At 47.3% G+C, this 24625-nt stretch overlaps 1 protein-coding gene across 2 annotated transcripts in view; it reads right to left on the bottom strand.

Moving 5' to 3' along the window:
- Positions 1–24625, bottom strand: part of GABBR2 (gamma-aminobutyric acid type B receptor subunit 2) — a 353521-nt gene that overhangs the window by 117197 nt on the left and 211699 nt on the right. For both annotated transcript variants that reach the window (XM_065908009.1, XM_065908010.1), the window contains exon 7: positions 11912–12148. In XM_065908009.1, coding sequence (XP_065764081.1) covers positions 11912–12148 — 237 coding nt within the window. The remainder of the gene's footprint in view (positions 1–11911; positions 12149–24625) is intronic.

A 24625-nucleotide genomic window follows, 5' to 3' on the forward strand; every position in this document is an offset into this window, starting at 1 on the left:
GCCATTAGCTTGGCAGGCACAGGGGGTTCCATCCAAGTGTGTGTGAGTAAGCCCCGCTCAAGTACACACGGGCTGAGCGGGCGTCCATTAGCGTCCAGAGCTTGTCAGCTGAAATTTACGTCAGCCGCCCTGCCCTGGCCATCGACGACGTCCCTCCTGCTCAGCAAGCTCACAGGCTGACAGCCCTTGACACACACCGAGGGGCATGCTGATCTGATGCAGAGAGAAACGCACGGGGGTGTGAGCATTTCAGACCTCTCCAGATCTGTTTCCCACACAGGATCTGGGTGTATCTTTATCTAAAGATCTTCCTTAATAGTGGGAATACCATTAATGTCTAACTATATTACTTACTTTAAAATGTTTGCTCGCTATTTATATTCTCAACATTTTAAAATGCACATTCTTAGGTTTCTGTATTGGAAAGGCAAGCAAACTTTTGCTGGGCTAATAACTGTTTGGTTGGACACAGCTTGCAAATACTATAATTTCCCTTTAAAATGACTTAGCAAATAACTTATGATATCTTGACAAACACTTGAAAATAACTAATAAATATCCCCATAACAAATCATAGCTTTAAAATGATCACACCTAATGGGGAGCTATTGTTCAATGAGGACAGAATTTCTGTTTGGAAAGAGGAAAGCATTTTGGAGATGGATGTGGTCATGGTTTCACAACAGTGTGAATATGTTCAGGGTCGCTGAATTGTATACTTACAAATGGTTAAAATGGTAAATTTTATGTTACATACATTTGATTATAATTTTTAAAAAAGGAGGGATGAGGTAAAAAGATTGAGAACCATTGCCACAGAAGAAGCTTTATAATGTGAGGGATCAAAACAAATGGTTGGAAAGAATTAAAAAGAAAGATATGAGTGTGAAGTGTAAGTGCTTCCAGGGCCCCGCAGGTCTGTCTGAATGGAAGTTACGGTGACTTCAGCTTTCTTTTTGGTGCTTGTCTTGTGATTTTTACATTTTCTGTAATGGAAATGTGATATTTCAGTAACCAGAAAAAGAAATAAACGTGTATGTGTGTATAAATGTAAATATATATGAATAAGAGGGTAGTAAATTTACCTCCCTCTCCCCAATCAGGGATGCAGTGAGTAAAAGGCAAGCTGCTGCTTCTAGGATGATCTGGCCAAACTGAGACCTGCAGAACATCCCCCCAGATAGCAGCAGCTGGGTATCAAGGAGGATCGCCCACCTAGAAATGAAGGACCAGAGTCTTGGCTTCAGCCTTGCCTCTTACTTATACAGAAAGCTGAGCACCAAAGAATTGATGCCTTTGAACTGTGGTGCTGGAGAAGACTCTTGAGAGTCCCTTGGACTGCAAGGAGATCCAGCCAATCCATCCTAAAGGAGATCAGCCCTGAATGTTCATTGGAAGGACTGATGCTGAAGTTGAAACTTCAATATTATGGTCACTCAGCTCCTCTCTCATGAGCTTTGTGATGCTGGGTAAACTAACCTCTCAGTTTTCTTGCTTGAAAAATGCTGATAATAACAGTCTGTAACATCTCCACTGTGTGGGGTTGTACTGAATATTAGTTTGGTAGGACTGCCTTAACAAAATACCCAGACTGGGTGATTTAAAAGAAATGTTTTGTCTCACAGTTCCAGAGGCCCAAGACAAGGGTGTCAGCAGGGCTGGTTCCTCCTGAGGGCCGTGAGGGAGAATCAGCTCCCCAGCTATCGATGGCTTGCTGGCAGTCGTCGGCATTTCTTAGCTTATGGACTCCATCGTCTCGTGGGGTTCTTCCCCGTGGGTGTGTCTGTCTCCAAATTTCCTCTTTCTATAAGGACACTATTTGCACTGGCTTATCCTACTGCAGTATGACCTCATCTTGACCAACTACATCTGTAAGGACCTGCTCTCCCACTAAGGTCACATTCTGAGGCACTTTTCATTAGAGTTTATCACATGGATTTTGCTGTTCTTCAGTGGCTAAGTTGTGTCCAGCTCTTTATGAGCCCCACGGACTGCAGTACACGATGCCTCCCTGTCCTTCACTATCTCCCAGAGTTTACTCAAACTGAGGTCCATTGAGTCAGGGATGCCATCCGACCATCTCATTTTCTGTCACCCCCTTCTCCTCCTGCCCTCAATCTTTCCCAGCATCAGGGTCTTTTCCAAAGAGCCAGCTCTTTGCATCAGGTGGCCAAAATATTGGAGATTCAGCTTCAGCATCAGGTCTTCCAATGAATATGCAGGGTTGATTTCCTTTAGGATTGATTGGTTTGATATCCTTGCAGTCCAAGGGACTCTCAAGAGTCTTCTCCAGCACCACAGTTTGAAAGCATCGATTCTTTACTCTCAGCCTTGTTTGTGAAAGTGGTCCAACTCTCACATCCATACATGACTACTGGAAAACCCATAGCTTTGACTATTCGGACCTTTGTCAGCAAAGTGATGTTTCTGCTTTTTAATACACTGTCTAGGTGTGTCATAGCTCTTCTTCCAAGCTCCTAACAGGGGTTATTATAAGAACGAAATGAAACACTACATTTAAGGGCCTGGCAGATTACCCAGCACACAGTGAGCACGCAACACTGTTAGCCGTTCCCATCATCATGACATCAGTTATCACAGTGAGGTCAGGTTATCAGCCACCACGTCACTGAACCTTCCCTTAGTCTGCTTCTTGCAGGGACCTGAACAGAATCCGTACGCAGGGCTTCTGCCGAAGTTCTCATAAGACGGGGCACTCCCCCACACTGCTTCTCACGAGGAAACAGCTATTTTTGCCCTGACTTGAGGAAGTCAAACCTTCAAGCTCTGGAAGGCTAGGCATCAATTCAAACAAATTGCTAAACCACATTATTTTGATCTTTCAAATTTATCTGACGGCAGAAGGAGTAGGCTTCTTCCCTGCACTGTACATTATCTGCAGTCATTTGTAATTGTGTTTAAATAAACGGGGGGAGAGCAGCCAGGCAGTACCCAAGAACAGATCTGAAGACACTTGCATTTAGAATCAGAGGCCTTGGGATGTGGATCTGAGAGAGGCTCCCTACCAATGCACCGTGGGACCCAAGCACAGCTACTTTGCCTTGCTGAGATACAATTTCCTAATTCATTCAGTCAGCAACCGTGTTTCATGGAATAAGAGCCAGTGTTACACAGGGATAGAGAGGATTACAGGCCCCAGGCCGGGAGGGGCTCAGAGGCTCACAGTCCAACGGGGAGGGCCAGGTGGACACACAAATGACCCGGTGCAGAGGCGGGACCTCAACATCCTCTCCTACTAACACGGGGAGAGCGGTTCCTGCTCTCCCTCCCGAGCATCTGATGTGGCTGTTTGGACAGTGAGTTCCTTGCCGGGCAAGCCTTTTATCTTACTCTTCCTGCCTGGCCCAGGCCTGGCTGATAGGGTGTGCTGGGAATGCTAGTTGAGTTAATAGAACACCTAAACGGTTAAGAACATGGGCTTCTGAGTCAGCCAGACTGGTCCGCTTTGAATGCAGTGACACTGGCTATTTGTCGGATGCTCGGTAAATCATTTATCTTTGCTCAGCCTGCTCAGCCTTTTTTTTTGTTTTTTAAATAATGATATGGTTGCTAATTAGCTAAATCATTCACTCATTTAATAGATATTTAGTAGGCATCTACTAGGTCCTAGGTACCCAGTTCTAAGTCTCAGAGATATGGCAGAAAATGAAGCAGACAATGAAGAAGAAAAAAAGAGTGCACATCAAGTCAGGTAACTATTGTGAAGAAGAACGAAAGGGATGGGACTGCAATTTTGAATAGGGTGCCAGGGAAGCACGTGTGGATGTGTGGACAAAGACGCGACATCGGTCAAAGAGGCAGATGCAGCCCACTGGGAGGAGCATTCCCGGCACTGGAAATTGCACATCCCCTGCCGGGTGGCCGTCTTAAACATCACGTTCAACAACATGTGTACGGAGCTCAAGATGCTGCCTGGGATGCAGTAGGGGCTCATTAATGGAGCACTATTATTAGCTTGACATTAATAAATGTAATTGCATTGAGGAAAGAAGAAGAGACTATAAAGGTGCCCTGTGTTCAGGGCAGTCACATCGAGGGTTATTGTTACCGTTGCTGTTTATTACTAGCAATTAATTACCTCCAGGAAATGCTCCTGACAGTCTGAAGTTACAGGGGGCCCAAGAGCCAGCCCCTCCCTCCTCAGGCTCCGGGACTTGAGTCCTAGCGAGATGCTGATGGGGAAGACTCAGGACGGGGTAAAGGCTGGGTTTCCCTCCTGCCTCACAGAGGAAGGAGTGAGAGCCCCTCACGCCCATCCCCACACATACCTGGGTCAGGCAGATTTCCACAACCTGCGTGAGACAGTGACACCAGCTGTCACGACAGTAATTTGGGAATCGCCATCAGCAGATTCACGAACGATAGACCCTGTTAAAACTTCTGTTGTCAGTTCTGATTACTTACTGTATAGCAAAAGTCTTTCGTTTACAGCAGCCTGGAAGGCAGCAGAGTAGGGGAGTGTGACCGAATTTCTCCATCGTGTGTGGATTCAATCCCAAGAAGTTAACTCAACGTTACCAGTGTTTACTGAGCTTCCTCCAGATTGTAAGTGTTAGGCAAAGTACTGTGGGGACCGGAGGGGTGAAAACTGTGGCTGCCACAAGTCTGGGAGCTGCCAATTCACTGGAGAATGTGAATACGGCTTTCCCACGGGCAGACTGCAAGAGGCAGGGATAGGAGGGGGGTGCAATGCACTATAAGGGAGAGGAGTCTGGAACTGGCTACCTGGTGTAGGGGAGGAGACGGGAGAGGCTTCGTGCTAAACTTAATGCACAGCTAACAGCTAGCTTACAGTAAACATTCACTCTTTAAAATGCTTAAATTTCCCACACAGACACCTAGATGTCTCAGATGGGGTCCCCTGGAAGTAGAGCCTAGGACAGGGAATCAGTGCAAGGCATAGATTAAACGCATGTTCTCGGGAGAAACCTGTAGGGGGACAGGAAGAGGGGGGAGGCCAAGCTCTGTGGGACGTGCCTCCGAGTGAGGCAAGCCCCCGCCCGATCCTCCCGGGAGCCCCTGGGGGTGAAAGGCGCCGGCGTCACCGTCACACCAGCCAGCCACGGCTGCGGGCTGCGGGGGGCCAGGGGGGTGAGGCCCAGACACCTCCAGGCTGGGAGGCTCCATCCGCGTGGGACCTGGCGGGGCACCCTCAGCTAACTCCGGAAAGGGTAGGGCTCTGGCGGGGGCCCCAGCAGCGCTTCTGGGAACGAGACCGAGTGAAGCTTCTTAGGGAGCGGGACCCTCAGTAGCATGGGGCTCGGCTACAGGGGGGGACGGAGGACTGGGCAGATGCCTTCCACCTGCAAGGTGACGATCAAATCCGCAGCCTGAATGGAGGCAGCAGGTAGAGAACGCGAATGTGCCCCTACAGCCTTAATACGAGTTTACAGATGTGTTGAGAGAATTAAATGAGATAATATACGTGAAACAGACTGGCACTTCAGAGAGAGAGAATGACTGTGAGACTTGATTCTGAATATGCCTTGATTTAGACCTGCATAAACTGGGCTTTGAAAAATCATCATAATAGCTTGGGGATAATAATAATAGTCATGATGATGATACTACTGGCTACTGAACACCATTGTTACTTCTCATACCAACCCTATGAAGTAGGTTATATTTCCCTACATAGATGAGGGAACCAAGGCACAGATAGGTAAGCAATTTTCCTGAGGTCACACAGCCCTAAGAGCTGGACTGAACTGTGGCCTCCTTTTGCCTGACTTTTCAAATCTTCATTTCCTGTTACAGTTCATCACTGCCATGCCCTGGGAAATGGTGCATTTTATGTGAGTTTGAGGGTAGTCTGCTTAGCCAGGGAATAAAGGGAGAGAGATTAGGTTCCCAAACCAGCGCCCATGTTAAGTTTGTGGATAATGCAATTTCAGTGGAACTCCTTGGGTCTGGGACGGGGTGGAGACAAGTGGGGTGCAGGGGAGGTTCTGCGAGGGTTTGCTGTTGATCCTGGGCCACAGCCAAGAACACTCACGAAGGGAGCCCTTAGAACGGAAAGCAGAGGGTGACGTCGGGAAGCAGCACGAGGTCACTGGGATAAGCCCCGTTTCCTGGGATGCGCAGCTGGCACATCACACTCGGACCACGGCAGCTTCTGACGAGCTCTCCAGTGCCTGCTTCGAGGATAAAATCCAAACAGGTGGGATCAGGAGAGTCCAGGGGATGGAGTCATGACTGGTTGAATGACCAGCCCCCAAAGGGGTCAAATCCCAAGTTGGTAGGGTTTTGTCTACATCTGGGTGGAGTTCCTAGTACTCTAGTTCTTGTCTCACTCAAATTCAACCTAAAAAAAAATCTATAGGCAAAATGATGATATCAAATATAAGGCACAAGTGGGTCGCTGGTGGGAAGCTTCTGTGTTGGAGAATAAAACCAGGACCCGAAGATCAGAGAGGCAGGAGAGATAGGCAGACTTGAACAACATGGCGTTTAATTCATTCGTGTGTGTGTGTGCGTGTGTGTGTGTGTGTGTCTGTGTGTCTGTGTGTAGCGTAAAGTTTCCTGTTTGATAAAATAAATCAACTTCAGGGTCACAGTGTGGCCAGGCAACAGTGGGAATGAAATAAATGAGGCTTCAGTCAACAGTGCGTCATTTTCCTGGGACGAGGAGCTGCTTAGCTTCCTCTAAGGACGTGGTTCCAAGAACTTAGTTAGTGATTGGGATCCCAGCCAAACAGCTTCCTCTAGGATGTCCTCTTTTCAGGCAAAATATTGATTGGGGATGAGGGCAGTATTTGAATCTTAGTAGAGATGAGAATCCCAGGGACAGAGGAGCCTGGTTGGCTGCCTTCTATGGGGTCGCACAGAGTCGGACACGACTGAAGCGACTTAGCAGCAGAGATAATTTTTTAAAAATCTCAATTAAAAACTTGAAGTTTAAGGGGCACACCGGTGAAGGTTGGATTCCCATTCTTCAGCAACAAACACAAACAGATCAATGAATTCTGCAAACTGCCACCTGCTGTCTTCGTAACCTTCGTGGTGAGATCAATTAGTGATAACAGCCATCAGAGGTGACTGCATGAACTTAAGGCTGCAGGCCTCTCCCAAGATGTTAAATTGAGATGTCTAGGCCCGCAGCTGTTTGAGAGAGTCTGGGCGAAGGATGAAGATTTGGTCTATTATTATATCTGGAGGAACTCATGGGTCACCCTCTTTGCAGCTGTGATCGTTTCCACATGAGGTCCACCCACAGGGAGTGAGGAGGTGATCACAGGAAAAGGTTTAGAAAGAATGGGCCCCCTTCTCAAGGCCGAAAATATTCCCAGGAGCCCCTCTCAATTTTTCTGTGCCCAAGAGCTCTTGTAAGCCTCACAGCCCTGACCCAAGTCTGGTGTAAAGGCTCTCAGTGACTTCCTGGAGAAACTGGTGCACACGATAGGATATAATGAGATTCTAGGAATTTAGCCTTTGTCAAAGGCACCACAAAATAAATATGGTGTCATTTCAAAAGCCAAACCAGAAGAAACATTCACTAAAGGACGGACACTGCTGGCTACAGCCCTCGTACCTTGGTCTGACGCACCCAAAGGATGTGTCCATTTTGAGGGCTGGAACATCATCCTTTTTGGGGAAAGAGACTGGAAACTGGGAGGAATTAAAACACGATCACCCCCCAAAAATTTAAGCTTTGTTTTTTTTCACCTGGGAACTCGGCACACATTCCCAAGTAGCCTTTGAAGGGTATTAGCTTGTTGATGAATTCAGTGCCTCTTTGGTAGAAAAGCCTTGGAGGAGTCTACTAAGCCACAGTGTATGGCCTGAGTGCTAGGGAGGCGGGAACTTGGCATTGCACCCTGACTCCCCAGGGCGTGGCAGAGGGAGAACTCACAGCCCAGGCACCTGCGGTTACCCACACATGAAGTTCTGCTTACTGAACTGCGGGAAAATCCAGGACAGCTTCCTGGTTTTCACTCTCATAAGCAGAATGGAGTCCCTGCTCCAAGGGTCCGGGCTGACCTTGGACAGTGATTGGCAATTGTTATCTGCCATCTCTCGACCACGGGGTAGGGAACCCACCGACCACATCATTCTGCTTCGTGCTCCCAGCTCCTAGCACCCAGCACAGGATCTGCTAAGGAGTGAATGAATGGAGGGACAAATACATCTGACAGAGCCCCAAGCAATTCTCAGCGTCGCTATTTGAGACTCACCAGGACTACTTGTTAATAACGGGAATATTTTGGCGCTGCTGCAAAGCCACTGAGTTAGAAGTTCTGAGGCAGGGCTAGGAAATGTGCATTTTTAACGAAGTTCCCTGGGAGATTCCCACCTGTGTCTAGAAGTTTAGGAATCGTTGCCCTAGAGGAACTCTGTTGACTGGGATTCTCAGAATACTCCGGGCTTTTGAGACCTAACAGCCAATTGGAGCCTGAGTTTTATCAAGTGTTTGTTAAAAGAAGGGTTTCCAGGTGAGAAAGCATTCTGAGATTCGCAGCCCAGAGAGAGGTAATGACGGGGCCAGAAGCCGGAGCTGTGGGCTCAGGGAATCAGAGGGAGCAGCGCCCTGGACCATCGGTGGCAGCTGGGGACACAGGTCCTGCTCGCCACTGTGCTCAGAGGACGGTGGCTGGGAGGAGAGCTCTTAAGAAAATTAAAGAGACGAGGGCCCCAGACCAAGCCAGAGTCCCGACCTGGGGTGCCCGAAGAAATCTCTGTAACACACCAGCTGGCAGCCACAGGCCTGGCTCCCAGGCGAGAATGCATACTGAATCAATTGAAATTGAGTCACGGATATAATTAATTTAATGTGTTTAAACGATTTTCCGTATAGTAAACATGCTGAATGAGGGTGACCCAGAATAAAGTGACTGCCTGAGAACGGAAAAACGGAGGCCGTGTGTGCTGTATAATAGAAACCCTTCAGCAAATAGAAAATGCTTCAATTTATTTCTACCTCCTGTTCCTTCCCTTTCCAACTCTTTATTTATGTCTGAACTTGGCCTTCTGCGGTCTCCTTGGACCACAGGCACACTTTTTATTTTGTCAGAAGTCGGTCTTTTTTCTGTGATCAGAAGACAATTTTAATGAAACCTGTCTCGAGCCCAGCGACGAGTGCATATTAATGTGTGACGAAGGGGATGAGGAAGGGGAAAGAGAACCTGAAGACCTGTGTCACTGGTGCAATCTCTCCCTCAACTAATGGGAGATTTGTACAAAGAGGAGGGAGACCGCACCAGTGTGGTGATGGCAGGCCCATCTGAGCTACTGTCCTGCCTCAATCGAACCTTCTTTCTGGGTGACTTTGAAACTCCCCGGCCGCACCTCACACACTCATCCGTGACCCGAGGGGGCTGAATTTGAGGACCTCTAAGATCGCTTTCAGTTCTGACATTCGCTGAATCGTGAGTCACAAACGAGACCAGGCATAAATATGCATCAAGGAATGTTCCATCAAAAAGAAACTCATCTTCAAGCCATGTAAAGCCTTTCAGGCAGCCTCAAGCAGGGATCCTGTATTATTTGGCAGCATTTAGGAGTAGTTATAAATGATCTCCACCTAAGCTACATCAGGCATCTAGACAAAAAGCTGCGTTCCAGGATTAGGAGACGTTTCCTAGATTCTGTAGCGGATTAGGGGACGTTTCCTAGATTCTGTAGCTCTCTATCCAGCCGCTTCAACTTGGGCTACCACAAATTCATTCTATTAAATGGGAAATAAAGCATGACAAGATGGCCTGAAAAGGGGGACCCGTATTTTGAGACAGCTTCGCCACAATGCTACTAGTGGGACCCCTGGTGAATTCCACCCTTCTCTAAGGCCCTGTCGGTGAATTTGTTCCAAGGACAGAAAGGACGTCTGAGGCCTTTGGTGCTCTGTGGAGACTTTCTGAGAGAGAGGTCTCAGGAGAGGAGAGGTGGGACGTGGAGGGGGCTGATCTGGAAGGGCTCTGGGCTCTTCTTCCATTCACCTGAGAATCTCCTCTTTAATTTATATTACACACCAGGGACCACGTACAATCTGATAATAAGAAGTTCTGAGGATGAAAAAAAAGGACTTTTTGAAACCACGGGGCTGAGGAAAGTTGTTGAAGCTTTCAGTCTGCGTCCAGGCTGCCCTGCAGACATGCCCTTTACCGATAACTAACAAGAGCCTTCACTTCCGAGTCGTGGGAGCAGATGTCCAGGTCTCAGGTCGAGAGGGGCTCCATTTAGGAACTTGGAACTCTCCTTCTTTTCAGCAAACCTCAATGTGCCCCAATGCCCAGAGCAGTGCTTCTAAACTCTACTGTGCGTTAGGGGGTCTGTGATGGCTGTGCCCCAACCCTGAGATTCAAGTCTGGGGTTAGGCTCAAGAATCTGCATTTCTAACCAGCTCCCAGGAGATGCTGGTGCTGCTGGTCAAGGCACACTTGGGAAATTGTTGGCCTGTAAGATAAGGCCAGCCTCCTTAGCTTTCCCTACAGAGCCGTGCCCCAGCTCACCCTCCAAGCCTCACCACCCTCCCCTTCAATATTCCCAACAAAGTACATGCACCTCACCACACTCCATCCGACAGGACCGCCAGCCCCGTCTGCAGGTCTAAGGCACAACCCAAAAGATTCCACTTCCAAAGTCTTCCAGGACTCTTTGTTAAAGGTCACAGAAATGCGCCTGGGCTCACACAGTCCCTCCCACGGTGCTGAGCACTTTCAACCTCTTAATGTCATTTGAGTCCGGGTCTCACGCCTGCATCTGGACCACAGACTCCAGGACAAGGAGTCCACCTTACCTTGCAGTCCACACCACAGTCTACCCCCAGCACTTGCACAAGTCCCAGCCTGTCAGACCAACCGCCCAAGCCCGAGTGCACGCACAGAGGAACATGGATGTGTAAGAAACACCCCAGCCAGCTCATCTCATCTACTCCCAAGACAGACTGGTTCTCTAAGTGCCTTTTTAAATTAGAACAATGGGCAGCACTTTAGCCATTTCAAACTATTCTTTAGGCAAATTTCCCTAATTTTCTGGGAGCACAGTCAGTGACAAATACATCATCATGAGACATAAATGACGACCACTTATTTTCATGACCAGAAGGTAGTGTGATGCAGCTATTAAGAGCTAGACCCAGGTTCAAATCCCAACTCTACCTCCGATTAGCTGTGGTACTTAATGTCCCAAGCTCCAGGCGCCTCAGCTTTATCAGGGGTGGTAACAGCACCCACTTCCTAGGGATGGCACACAGATGCAGTGAGACAGTTATTAACTACAACGACCACTAGCATTTCCTCCTGTCTACATGTGCCTAGCACTGGGCATACATCACCAAGCTAATCTACATAAATGCTTAGCACATATCTAGCACATCATAAGCATTCAAGAAATAGTGATTCTCATCATTGCCAATTTTCCTGACTTCTGTGCAAGCCAGTCATTATTATTCCCCTTTGCCAGCTATTTCAAGAATCTTGAAACTCAGAACAAGTAGCTTGCTCAAGCAACTGCTAGGGCAGTTTTTAATCTGTAACAGCTAATGTTTATGACTGCCTTGCCAGGTAGGTATTATTCCCATTTGGGGGCTGAAAAAACCCTGTAGTCTGAAGACCATAACGTGAAAGTGAATGCCCAGGATTTGAACCTGACTCTGGATCTAGAGCTTCTGTTGGCTCACCCCACCCCACCAGCTGGTGGGTTCCACCTGGTCTGTGTCAGCTCACTATGGCCTTTCTAATCCACGAGTTATACAGAGAGGCAGTTTCCCAACACCTCGGGGAGCGTCACTGGCCATGCCCGTTTCAGCAGCCTTGCAATCCCAGAGCCCACAGGAAGTTATTTCAACAAGCAAGAAAATGAGCCATGTATCAGAGGGCCTGTAACACAGAGCCTCTTGCCCTGGACGTCTCCAAGGGGCGCTAAGGAAGGCAGAGCCCGGGGGCCCGGGACTGACCGTGACCCCGAAGAAGTTGGTCTCGTTCATGGCGTTGAGGATGATCTTGCCCAGCGTGTGGTCCGTGTAGTTGAAGTCCTGGATCCGCTGGTGCCGGCTGCTGGCGTGCAGCGTCTCCATGGCCCGCTGGAGCGTCTTGGCGATGACCCAGATGCCGTCGTAGGCGTACCCGTGGAACTTGCTGGGCCCGACCCCTGACCGCTTGTTGTTGTATTCTCTCTCGTACTGCTGCGGCGTCTGGAAAACAAGGGGGCCGGAGACACCAGGTCACAGGCAGCCGGGACAGGAGCACGCCGCGCTGAGAGCTGACCCTCCCCAGGGCTTACCGCCGGCCAGGCACGGGGCCCGGCTCTTAACGTGCATCACCGCGTCTAACCCCCGCAGCGACCTTGTACACCGGGACTGTTACCGTCCCCGTTTGCAGGTGAGAAAACTGACTCAGGAAAGCTAACCTGCCTAGGACCAAGCGAGTGGCAGGGCTGGTATCTGCACCCTGGCTGTCCGCCAAGACCAGTGGAAGGAAGAATGCATCCTGAGCAGGCCTCCTGCTGACATGAGCTGGGCCTGGAGCTACAGTAACAGTGGCGGCCCATGTACCATATGTCTAAACAGTAAGTTATAGGCGACAGACTGTTCAATAAAATATTTTCTATCTTTTTGTCATAATCGGTTAAAGGTAGGTAAATAAACCTTCCTAACAAGCTGGAAGGCCAGGTTTGAATTCGGAAGTCTGAGACCCCTCAGATCTCAGTCTGGACACAGAAGCACAGGGGAAGCTAACTTTGCTCCGGGGCCCACCCCCTTCTCTTCCCACTGGACTCCACCCACAGGCCGGTCAAGCTCGGTCCACCCCCTTCTAGCATCAGTAATCCCATGACCACGCAGACGCTCAGGCCTCCCTGAAGAGGCTCCTTGGACCCTGGATGTGGCTCCAGGCTCTTGGGCAGGGAATTCAGGGTATGGCCCAGGCTTGGGAGGGGCGCAGTGCAGGTGGGCAGGGCCCTGTGGCCTTGTGGAGTTTGAACCCCGTGGGGCTTGAGTGAGGTCCTCTCAGAGCATGGGACCCAGGGCAGGTCCTAGTTGTCCAGAGGTAGGGTCCCTTCTGATCTCCACTTTGTGCTCTTCCCTCTTCCATAGTGTAGCAGAGTCTGCGAATAACTTCGCATTAAAAATTTTTTTCTCCCATTGAGCTGGATTTCATAAAAGAATTTCATTGGTAATATTAACATTCTGATTGAGGCCACAAAGTAATGAAACTGCCTTTTTACTCTAGTCCCTGAGGCTTATAGATCCAAATGAATGCCGCTCCAGGGGAACCCATTACCCTCAGCTCTTCATGGGCCTTTTCTCAAATCACTTCTGGACTCCTCTGCCAGAAATGTCATCAGAGCCCATGGCTTAGTCTTTGGATAAACCCTCCTTGGGGACAAATCAAGCACAGAAACCAGAACTCATTGTCAGTTTATACCAGAAAAGGCCCCTAGGAGACGGTCACACACGCCGTCTCAATCTGCAGCGGGGGACACAGAGAGGTCTAGCGACTCGGCCAAGGTCACACAGCATTAGCGCATGTGTCTCTGTGTGTATAGCTAGACTGTCTCACTTTATCTTTGCTGCTTCTCATATGTTTGAATTTTGAGGTCATAACTGCCTTTTTTGCTGCTTCTCATATGTTTGAATTTTGAGGTCATAACTGCCTTTTGAAAACCACCCTGAGTTGTTCGAGGCCAGTTCTGGTATCCGAGTAGAGTGGGGAAGCCGAGCCTTTGAAGACTGGGTCACTCTGTGGCTGGATCTCAAGTCTCTCACCCTTGGCTCGAGGTGTTAGCAGAGCCTGGGTACAACCAAGCCCCTCCAAATGTGGGATCTGCAGACAACCAAATGAAGAATCTGCCTGACCAAATACAAATGGTATCTCAGCAACAAATCCACCACCTTTAAAAAAAAAAAACAAAATAAATTTGGCTCCTATTGGATAGTTCAAGTTTTATCTATTTATGATTTCCTTTGGAAATGCATCATGTCCAGCCATCACTGTTTTGTTCATCAGTCAAAACACCCAGCAGAAGTTCTTCAATTCCAAGGGTTCTTCAAGCAGACAGCACCGTCTCTAGCCCAGCCCAGCTCCTCAAGCCCCTTCTCATAGGGAACTGCACCCCTCCACCTGGAGGCTGGCTTTCCACAGGCATCCTTTGCCTGCTCACTTCTTATCAGCGAGCATGAGATAGTGTATTATGAGGCTTCCTCTCTTCCCTGAACATGCTGGGTCTCCCTCACTCACACCAAATTTCTTTGCACTCGAGGCTGTTGCATTAGATGCCTCCTCTGCCAGGAAGTTTCTATCCCAGCTCTTGCCTGATATTCTCGGTACACAAACGTCAACATGTGTCATCTCTCAAGGATGCTTCCCTGACCCACCCTTTCCACAACTTCCTCCTGCCAGGCAATTTCTATCCACTAGTTTTATCTTCTCTATTGCAATTTTTACTTCCTCCAATGCATCTACCCAAAGAAGTAAGCTCCAATGGGTCAGGGGTGTTATCTTGATCACAGAACCCAAAACAATACCCGCAGAGACCCGTTCTAAGCATCAGTTTCTCCATCTGAAAAGTGAGGAGGTTGGACCATGTGATCCAGAAGCTTCCTCCTGGTGAGTGATCCAGGCAGGAGCCTGGCACAGTGGTAAGAACACAGGATTTGGAAGCAGGCTCACCTGCCCTCCAGTTAGCTCAGTGGTTTGGTAACGGGACCTGGGGCTGGGGTCCCATCTCCTGCAGGTCTCTGCAGCCTCCCGTCTAGGTGGCTGTGACAGGTCCGTGAGATGAAGCGTGCGCAGCATCGGTCCTGCGTCCAGGACGTGCTGCTGCCCCGAGCGCTCCAGTCACCGCGAGTGACAGCACACGTGCTTGCTCTCCTGGCCACCCGGCACCGCTGCTCGCCCAGGATGCCCTGGAGACCCCGGACTTCGCCTGTGCCGATGGCGGGCAGCAGCCCTCCCGTGTGTGAATGGCCTACTTTTACTTCCTTAGCTAATTTCCAATTATTGGACACTGAGGCTTTTTCTAATTTCTCCCAATTACAGGACTGCAAAAAAAAGCATCCTTGTATCTAAATTTTCTGAACGCACACTGCTAATTATTTTTTCGGAAGAAATTCCCAGATATATAATTGCTGAGGTAAAAGGTATAAAAACCTTCAGTGCTATTCACACATCTAAAGGGCCAAATTATCCTCCCCAACCACAAAAAGCTAAAATCCCACTCCATATGAAAGTGCCTGTTTCCTTGCCTCCTGGACCACAGTAGGCGTTTCTTTCTTTCTTTGTTTTAAGCTGCTGAGCATGCAGGATCTCGGTTCTCCAGCCAGGGATCAAACCTGTGCCCCTAGTGGAGGTGCAGAGTCTAACCACTGGGCCACCAGGGGAGTCCCTCAATTTTTAAAATCATCGTCAGTTTCTCAAGTTAACAAAAAAAATGTACATCTCTTTTCATTTTAATTTGCATTTCTCTGGTTAACTATTCAGAGTGATCTCCTTTCACATGTTGATGGGCAACTTTCACTTCTGAGACGTGTTTCCCCTTTATACCATACTGCTATATTGAGAGTCACAACTTTTAAAGCTTTGTTTCAACATATCCTTGTTATTTTTCTATTTGGCTATATTTTTCTTAACTTTAAAATGTAATTTGGGGGAATTCCTTGGCAGTCCAGGGGTTAGGATTCCATGTTTTCACTGCAGAGGGCCTGGATTCAATCCCTGCTCGGGGAACTGAAATCCTACAAGATGCGCACTGTGGCCAAAAAAAAGAGAAGAAGAAAAAAAGAAATTTGGGTCTATTTCAGGCTGTTAATTCAGCTATTGGCTATTTTTAAAGTATTAAAAATTTACCTGAATGTCTATTTATCTAATTAATTGCTTAAGCGTCAAAGGAACGAGGCCTCTTGAACTCTTCTCTCCAAGACTTTGCTGCTGCGAGGCTTTTTCTGATGCAGCCAAAGGCGTCCAAGGGCTGGTGGTGTCTCTCTGAGTCCTGTTTGTTCAACCTAATGAGTACATCCAGATGACGCTTTGAGACTTCTTCTCTATCCAGGACACACCACTGGGGCATCCTTGAAGGTTTCTGTGACATTCTTAAAGGTGTTGCAGGTGGGGAGGAGTCAAGCCTTCGGTAAACAGACAGAGTATCGCCTCACCAGGAGGAAAATGAGTGTAGTTTTTAAACTTCTTTGATGTTGTTTATTGCCGATATTTTCATGTGTGTAGATAATAGAGTGGATCAGGATCAGACTGTTTATTCATTTGACACTGGGGCCAACACAAGCCCCTATATATTTTTTAGGTGCACCTTTTATAAATCCCTATATTTTTCTATCTCATAAAACTGTTCATCAGCCAGGGGAAAGGGGTCTGGAGAACAGTGGCAACGTGCCTCACTTCTGCGGGTAAAGTCCTTGGAGTGGGACAGCCGGGTAGCTTCACCCTGAAAGGCGACCTCATCCTCACTGCCTTCGCAAGCACACGCTGAAGTCATTGCTATCACACTATGTCCGGGACCATTCATCACTGTTCCCCGGTGAAGCTGGCGCCGATCTCCCTCAGGCAAAACAATGACAGCAGGAAGAGACACTCTCACAATTGTCTGAGAAAAGCTAATAGTTGTTCTTAAAGCAGGTCTCCAATTATTCAGGGCAGAAGAATTCCTTCCGCTGTAAAGCAGACACTGAAAACTGATTGATTACTCACGCTCTGAGGTCAAGTTCATCTTGAGAGGCTAAAAGTTTCTGAGAAAACAAGTTTTACATGAAGAGCCCCAGTTACTGACAGGTTGCGCCCCACATATTTTTGAGAGGCGGTTGCTGGAACGTGGAACATATTTTCATACAGAAATTATGTTATAAATAGTGGTTAGGTTCCCAGGCTAGCCCACACAAGTTAGCTACCCCACACTGTGACTACACTTTATGGGTCCGTCATTCCAACAGAACCAGGCTGAGTCCTGCTTCTTGGGGGAGGGAAGTCTCACGGACAGAAGAGAGGAGAAGAGGGAAACATCCCCCTCCACATCTCCAACTGCCACCCCCAGCCCCGCAGAGCGGCAAAGCCAGCAGAGTTTCTCTCTGGCACCCTTTGTGGGATGCTGCGACCACAGTCTCCTTTGGAAGGTCCACTAGGGGACAGTCCACGGGCTCTTCTCGTCTAGTTTGTAGGTCACCCAAGGAGCCTGTTGAGAATGCAGGGCCCTACATTTTGTTTTGTTGTGTCTGTGGGATAACTCGGACAACTGTATTTTAAAAGCTCTTTTAAGACTTTAAGAATACATAAATTGGTTAACATTGATTAAGTCCCTCTTACAATCTGATTATTGGATTTTCTCAATAGCAACCTCCAGGTGTTTTCTGAGCTCTTTCTCGGACTCTTTCAGTGCTGGGAAAGTCACTATGTCTTCAGCGAGAGCCTTCCACTTAAGGGATGCCTGACGTCTATGAGATCAGTCTTCCAGATACAGATTACAGATACAGATTACACCTATCTCCCTGCAGCTTGCTATGTCTTTCTGTGGAGCTGCAAAGAACACGTCTGCATCCTCTTATCCATAACATATCTCAAAGAGCTGAAGTCAGTGACACGCTTACCCTGTCCTCAATGTGCTATATTCTTCACCTTTTAAGCGAAACAGTCTCAAGTCAGACATCCACTCTATGACGAAATAGGTTATATGAAACTAAAGCTCCCATGAAGAACATTAAGGAAAGCAGAATAAAATATAAATATAGCTATCCAGGACATCTATGACTTGAAGAACCAAGATCCTGGAGGAAAGAGAGATGTTTTGAGAAGAGTCCAACACTCTTTGCTGCTTCCCCTGGAGGCATTTGTTGATCTGCAAGCGGGAAGGCCAGTTGTAGGAACAGAAGACAGTGGATCCGTGTTTTCATCAGTCCCTCAGAGATGGGAAGACGTAAAAAACCATAGTTCAGGGTTATCAGGGTGGCAAGGCTTATAGGGCCAAGGTCTCAGAGGACGAGGACCCACAGGATACCAGTATGAACACTGACATCTGCACTCGTGATATTTGGTGATACCTAAGCTGCATAAGGAGGATGGCACGCAAACCACTCCAGAATTCTTGCCCAGAGAACACCCAGGGACGGAGGAGCCTGGCGGGTTACAGTCCACAGGGTGGCGAAGAGTCGGACATGACTGAGTAGGCACGCACACGCCGCATGAAACAGGGATGAGAGGCCAGGTGAGGAGTGCTGGCCAAGGGGAAAAGAACACGGGCAGGCATGTTCAAAGGCTCAGGACACTAGGAACAGAAGTTGGAATCCAGGGCCAGTAAACATCCCAGGATTTTAGTTTAGAATGTTGAAGGACAGATAGGAATAAAGTCAAAACAAAACAGACCAGATATTATGGAAACTAAAGCCAAGCCTGGAACCATCCCAGTTTTTGGCTGGATAAAGTAAACTGCCCCTATTCTGCTTGCTCAAAGAGAAAAGTCTTCTCTGAAGAAAGATAATGCCACCTGCAGCTTCTTTAATTTTTCATATCGAATTCAATTAATTACACTTACTAGGTATACCAGGTAATAGTATCAAATCTTAAAAAAAAAAACAAAAGAAGGAAAGAAGGAAGAAAGAAAGGAAAGAAGAAAAATAGGCAAGATCTACAGGTGGTTCATATCTTGAATTTATTAGGCCTCGACTTTAATGTAGGAGGTTTCTATGTTCAAGAAAATAGACAAAAGATACAGAATATCACTGGAAAGCAGTGAACAAAGAAAGAAAAAAAAGAATAAAATTAAAATCCTAAAAATTTTAAAATATTAATACAGCAAATGAAACTAAAAACTCAACAGATGGATGAAACAGCGTATTAGACACAGCAGAAAGCAGGTTAGTGAACTGAAGAAATGTGAGTTGTGAATACTCAGCCTGAGGCACAGGGTGGGAAAAAGGACAGAAAATAAACATAAGAGACACATGGAATGTGTTGAAAATGTATAACGCATGTGTGACCGGTGTCCTAAAATGTGAGAAAAGGTTAAAAAGGTAGAAGCAGTATTTAAAGGATATTTTCTTAGAATTTCCCCCAATACATATCAATCCACTGATTCATGAAGTTCCATAATGCTTAGACCCCAACCAAGATAAAACCAAGCAAAACCGTACTTCACATAGCATATAAAACTGCTGAAGAGTCAGGCAAAGATAAAATCTTAAAAGCAGTTAGAGAGAGAGAGAAAAAAAGGATGTATTATCTTCAAAAGAGCAACAATTAGTCTGATGACTGATTTAACAGAAACAAGGGATGCCAGAAGACAATGAAATGACCTCTGAAAGTGCTAAAAGAAAATAACAGACCACCTAGAATTCTACACCTAATTAATATATCTCTCAATATTAAAGGTGAAAGAAAATTTTAGACAATCAGAAACTGAGAGAATGTGTTTCCAGCAAAACCAAAACAAGTCTTTTCTTTCTTTAAAAGAAAGACCAAGATAAGCTCTACAGGCAGAAAGAAAATGATCATAAACAGAACAGAAATGAAGGGAGGAATGAGAAGTGTAAATATATGAGTAGATCTAAATGAAACATGACATCAGGTTCAAGGACACTCAAGAAAATCTCCTAGAAGAAGAACAAAGATGAGGGACTTGACATTACCAGTCATCAAGTCTTAAAAAACTTCAGTTATTGAGGTAGCGTGGTACTGCTTAAAGGATAGGCAAATAGGCCGGTGGAAGAGAAGAGAAAGTCCAGAAGTAGATCTGCACACACAGACTAAGTCGCCTCAGTCGTGTCTGACTCTTTGCGACACCATCCACTGTAGCCCGCCAGGCTCCTCTGTCCGTGGAATTCTCCAGGCAAGAATACTGGAGTGGGCAGCCAGTCCTGTCTTCACGGGATCTTCCTGACCCAGGGATGGAACCTGGTTCTCCTCCATTGCAGACAGATTCTTTACCGTCTGAGCCACCAGGGCAGCCCCAAGAATACTGGAGTGGGGTTGCCATTCCCTTCTCCAGGGGATCTTCCCAAACCAGGGGTCGAACCCGGGTCTCCCACATTGCAGGCAGATTCTTCACTGTCTGAGTCACCAGGGACGCCCGCCTCAGATGTTACATAAAATCAGTTTCACATGATTTCTGTATCTAAAAGTGAAAGGTAAAACAAACTTCCCAAAGACAAGATAGAAAAATATCTTCATGAGTTTGGGTGGGCAAAGTTGCTTAAATAAGACACACATGATGTAAGTAATAAATATAACTGTCTAAGAATTCATACCCAGAATACAAAAAGAACTTTTACAAATCAGTGAGAAACATGCAGAGAATCCAAGTGGAAAAATGGGCAAAAGACTTGAATAGTCAATTTATAAAAGAGAATATCAAAATGGCCAATAATGATAAGAAAAGATCAACAACCTCATGACTTATCAAAGAAATGTAAATTAATATAAAAATGAGATACCACTACTCACCCACTAGATTGGCTAAAATTTAAAGGCTAACAATGCCAAAAGTTGGTGAGTGTGTGAACCTAATGAAACTCGCAATCTCTGCCTGTGGGTGTGTAAGTTGGTGCAACCACTTTAGAAATCTGCCTGGCAGTGTCTATTATAGCTGAGCATATGCATTCTCTATGACTCAGAAATTCCACTCCTAAGTATGCACCCAATAGTACTGTGCACATATAATCACTAAAATACATCAAATACCTATAAATAAATCAAATAAAAAACATGCAAAAGTTCCACACGGAAGATTTCTGAGAGAAATTGAATGGATGGAAAGATTCTATATTACAAAGATATCAGTTTTTCCTAAATCAGTCAATAGAATCAGTAAAATTCCAACCACAAGCCAGAAAAGGTTTGTGCATATAAATTGACTCATTACTCCGTTCTCCTGACCTCAAGGCTGCTGCACTCATGAAGGAAGAGAACTACAATTTGTTGAGCGCCTATTGTGAGCTTGGCACGTAGCAGGGTATTTTTCTCTGTATTACTTCATGCAATCCTTCTAATTCTGTAAAAGACATATTACTCCAGCATAATCAGAAACAACTTGAGAAAGGCCAAATGACTTGCCCGATGTCACTGCATCACTCTTGATTAGGTTCAGCTGTATAACATAACAGACAAAGAATTATTGGTGACTTAAAGGAAACAGTTTATTTCTTTCTCAAGTAAAAGTTGTCTATGAGTAGGTGGTGCAGGGCTTCTACGGCAACTCCACAGTGTAAACAGAGACTGAGGCTCTTATCTCTATGCCCCGCTATCCTAGTTTCCCTCTCAAGGTCACCTCTTGATACAAAACGGCTGCTATAACTCCAGCCATCTCATCCACATTTCAACCAATACAGAGGAGAAGAAAGAAGAAGGGTAAGCTCACCTCTTAAAGTAGGCTTTTAGAAGTCTTGGATAATACTTCTACTTAAATCTCACTGGTTAGACTTAGAATCCTGGCTCTATCTAGCTACATGGGAGGCTGGGAAATGTATATTTTCAGATGAACATACCCAGTTAAAAATCAGAGTTATGCTACTGAACAGGAAGAAGGGCTATGGATGTTGCATGGACAACTACCTGCCACACCACACCCTTCCTCCTGAGCCCAAGCTCCTCTGCCACACCGCCTGTCTCCCAGGGACGTGAATATCTGGGGAAGCAGCCGGTAACAGGAGCTTTGTGGGGAAGGTGGGGGCAGAGGCAGCGGCATCGGAAAGCTTGACTCCCTGGGGAGCATCTCTACCTTTCCATAGCACCTTCTCATCCTCCCCTCTGGACCCCAGAGCTTCCTAAAAGCCCCAGGTTCTTTGTTATGGAGCTCCCATGCCAGTGACAACGAGATGCATGCAGCTTTTCCCAGGTCATTGCTCTAATTTGAGGACTCGCTAGATTTCTGTTTCCTTTTGTTCCGCTGTGTTGGATAAACAGTCGTGGGTGGCCACAGAAGTTTTTTGCTGGAAAACACTACAGAAGTCTTCCAAAGAAAGAGCCTGTGCCTTTGATGGAAGGCTGGGGCCACTTCTGAGGTTCCCACGGATTCCGGGGTTCTGTGAACACTTCCATCTGATGCCTTGGCCCAACTGTGCGTATCTCAGCAGGAGAATGGTAGCAGGGAAGAATATGTCCTTATTGGAGAGGCTAAGCCATCACTGGAATTTTATACCAAAATTATAAATACTCACAGTGGAAACAATCCCAATGGGACACTGAAAAGTGAAAGCTGACACTGGAAATCACCAATGTCAACAGAGTCACTTTAGGGGAATAGAGTGGTGATGGGGAAGGGAACTTTAACAAGGAGAAAGAGACACAAGAGCCAAAGCCAGTATCCGGAGGCTGTTTAGGGGAGGTTCCGGAAAACTGAGCTCTGAACGTGGTCTGGGAAGCCCCAAGGCCTGCGCTTGTCCCGTCGCTGGGAATTCCAGCCGGCAGGGACTGATGAGTGTGCCGGGAGGGAGACCCTGTTACCCCTCCTCCCAGAGATCTCCTGGACGCCAGTGAACAAGCTGGGGCGGCGCGGCCTGGAGGCAGGCATATGGAAGAGGGAACTGCAGAGGATGCATTCCGGGAGAGCCCACCATTCCACCCGATTCGGTGACTTTACAACGGGTCACCTCTCTCCTGGGGGTTCCAGTTTAACGTTATAACCATATCACACAGCTCACTGTAATAACTCAATATCATACCTACACAGAGTCAGAGCATTTTACTGTGAAAGGATACCAGGAGTTATACAGTCCAAACCTCTCGTTTTCAGTGGAGGAAACTGAGGCCCAGGGATGGTGAGGGTCTAGCTGAGGTTGCAGATGAGTTGGTGGCTATGCCAGGATTGGCACTAAATCTCCTGATTACTAGACTTGCGCTGTCCTGTTCTGCCACTTACCAACAGGCCCACTAAGACATCACAAAAGGGGCCGACCCGGTGTGCTCGGCTCCTAGGCATGTCACGCTGAGAGGAAGAGCGTGGTAGAGGGGAAGGGGCAGTGAGCGGGGACTTAGCTGTCCTGGTTTCCAGTCCCCGGATCTGCCCCTGACCTGCTGGTGACATTATCAGTGTCCTGGGGTAGCCATAACAAATTCCCGCAAACTCGGTGGTTTAAACAGAAACTTATTGGCCCACAGTTACAGAGGCCAGGAGACTGAAACTAAGGCACTGGCAGCGTTGCTCCCCTCTGGAAGCTCCAAGGGGAATCCATTCCATGCCTTTCTTCCAGATTCTGGAGGCTGCCAGAAATCCTCGGAGCTCCTTGCCTTTTAATTCCTATCTCTGGCTCCATCTTCACACCATCTTCTCCAAACGGCAAACCTCCCTCTGCCTTTTCTTTATAAGAATATTTGTCATTGGATTTAGGGTTTACTCAGGTAGTGGCGCTAGTGGTAAAGAACCTTCCTGCCAGTGCAGAAGATGTAAGAGATGCAGGTTCTATCCCTGGGCTGGGAAGATCCCCTGGAGGAGGAAATGGCAACCCACTCTAGTGCTCTTGCCTGGAGAAGCCCATGGACAGAGGAGCCCGAGGGCCACAATCCACGCAGTTGCACAGAGTTGGACACGACTGAAGCGATTTAGCAGGCACGTATGCAGGTAGTCTAGGATAATCTCATCTCAAGATCCTTAAATTAATTACATCCATAAAGACTTTTTTCAAATAAGGTCGCGTTCACAAGTTCTAAGTGTTAGGAACTGGACGCATCCTTTTAGGGGCCACCATTCCTGTTTAAGGCGCTACAAGGATCCCGAGTGTGCTATTCCTCTCTCTGCTCCTCAGCTTTTCTATGTGTAAGCAGTGGGGGTGGGCGAGTCCACTGGCTAGGTTCTGTAAGAGTTTGCTTGTTCTATGGATACTGACGGACCCCAGAATTCAGGAGCTTACCCAACAGCCTGTGGCACGCTGACCAAGGTCCCCAGCAGTCACGTACACCACAAAACCAAACTCAATAACTACTTCATGACTTGCTAGAACTTTCTTGAGCCTTATATTCTTGAGGGTTGGTTGGGGAAGTTGGCTTGTGGTCAGACCACAAAGAGGAATGCCTCAACTCTGGGCCCCACACCCTGCTGAGGGAGCATTCAACACGATCACGTACAGAGAATGGGCTGAGCAGGGGCAGGGGCCTGACGACACAGTCTGTGCGGGGCAAAGGCCAAGGGGAGGCGAGCGAGGCCTTCCCTTCAGAAGCAAAAGGAAGAAGCCGCTCAAAACCTCAGTAAAAAAACAAAACAAAACTAATGCCAAAAAAAAAAAAGAAATCAAAACTAATGCCCCCCAAAAAAATCTACTGAGCAAAAATGTAAATAAAGACAAGATGTGTTTCTGTAATTATGTGACTCAAATCAGTTCACCCTAATGGCGGTCTTGTGAATCCTGTCTTTATTTAACGTTTTGATATTTTGTTCATCATGGATTTTCCCACTGAGGTCCTTTGCACCCCCTTAAATTCTGCCCTTAGACCTGGCCCTAGAACTATGAGTCACAACCGGAGGGGTGGGCCCACGAGGGACAAGGAATGCCTACAGGGGTGTGGTGTTTGCCAACAGGACCTGTGGAGGCCCAGAGGGGCCAGAGGGGGAAATCAGGGGATAAGCAGTAAGACTGTGCTACTGGAAGGATCTGAGAGTCTGAAGGGAGGCTGGTCGACGTGACCCACTGTTGTTGTTTAGTCGCTAAGTCATGTCTTTGGGACCCCATGGACTGTAACCCATC

The sequence above is a fragment of the Muntiacus reevesi genome, chromosome 17 (assembly GCF_963930625.1).
Source record: "Muntiacus reevesi chromosome 17, mMunRee1.1, whole genome shotgun sequence".
NCBI lineage: Eukaryota > Metazoa > Chordata > Mammalia > Artiodactyla > Cervidae > Muntiacus > Muntiacus reevesi.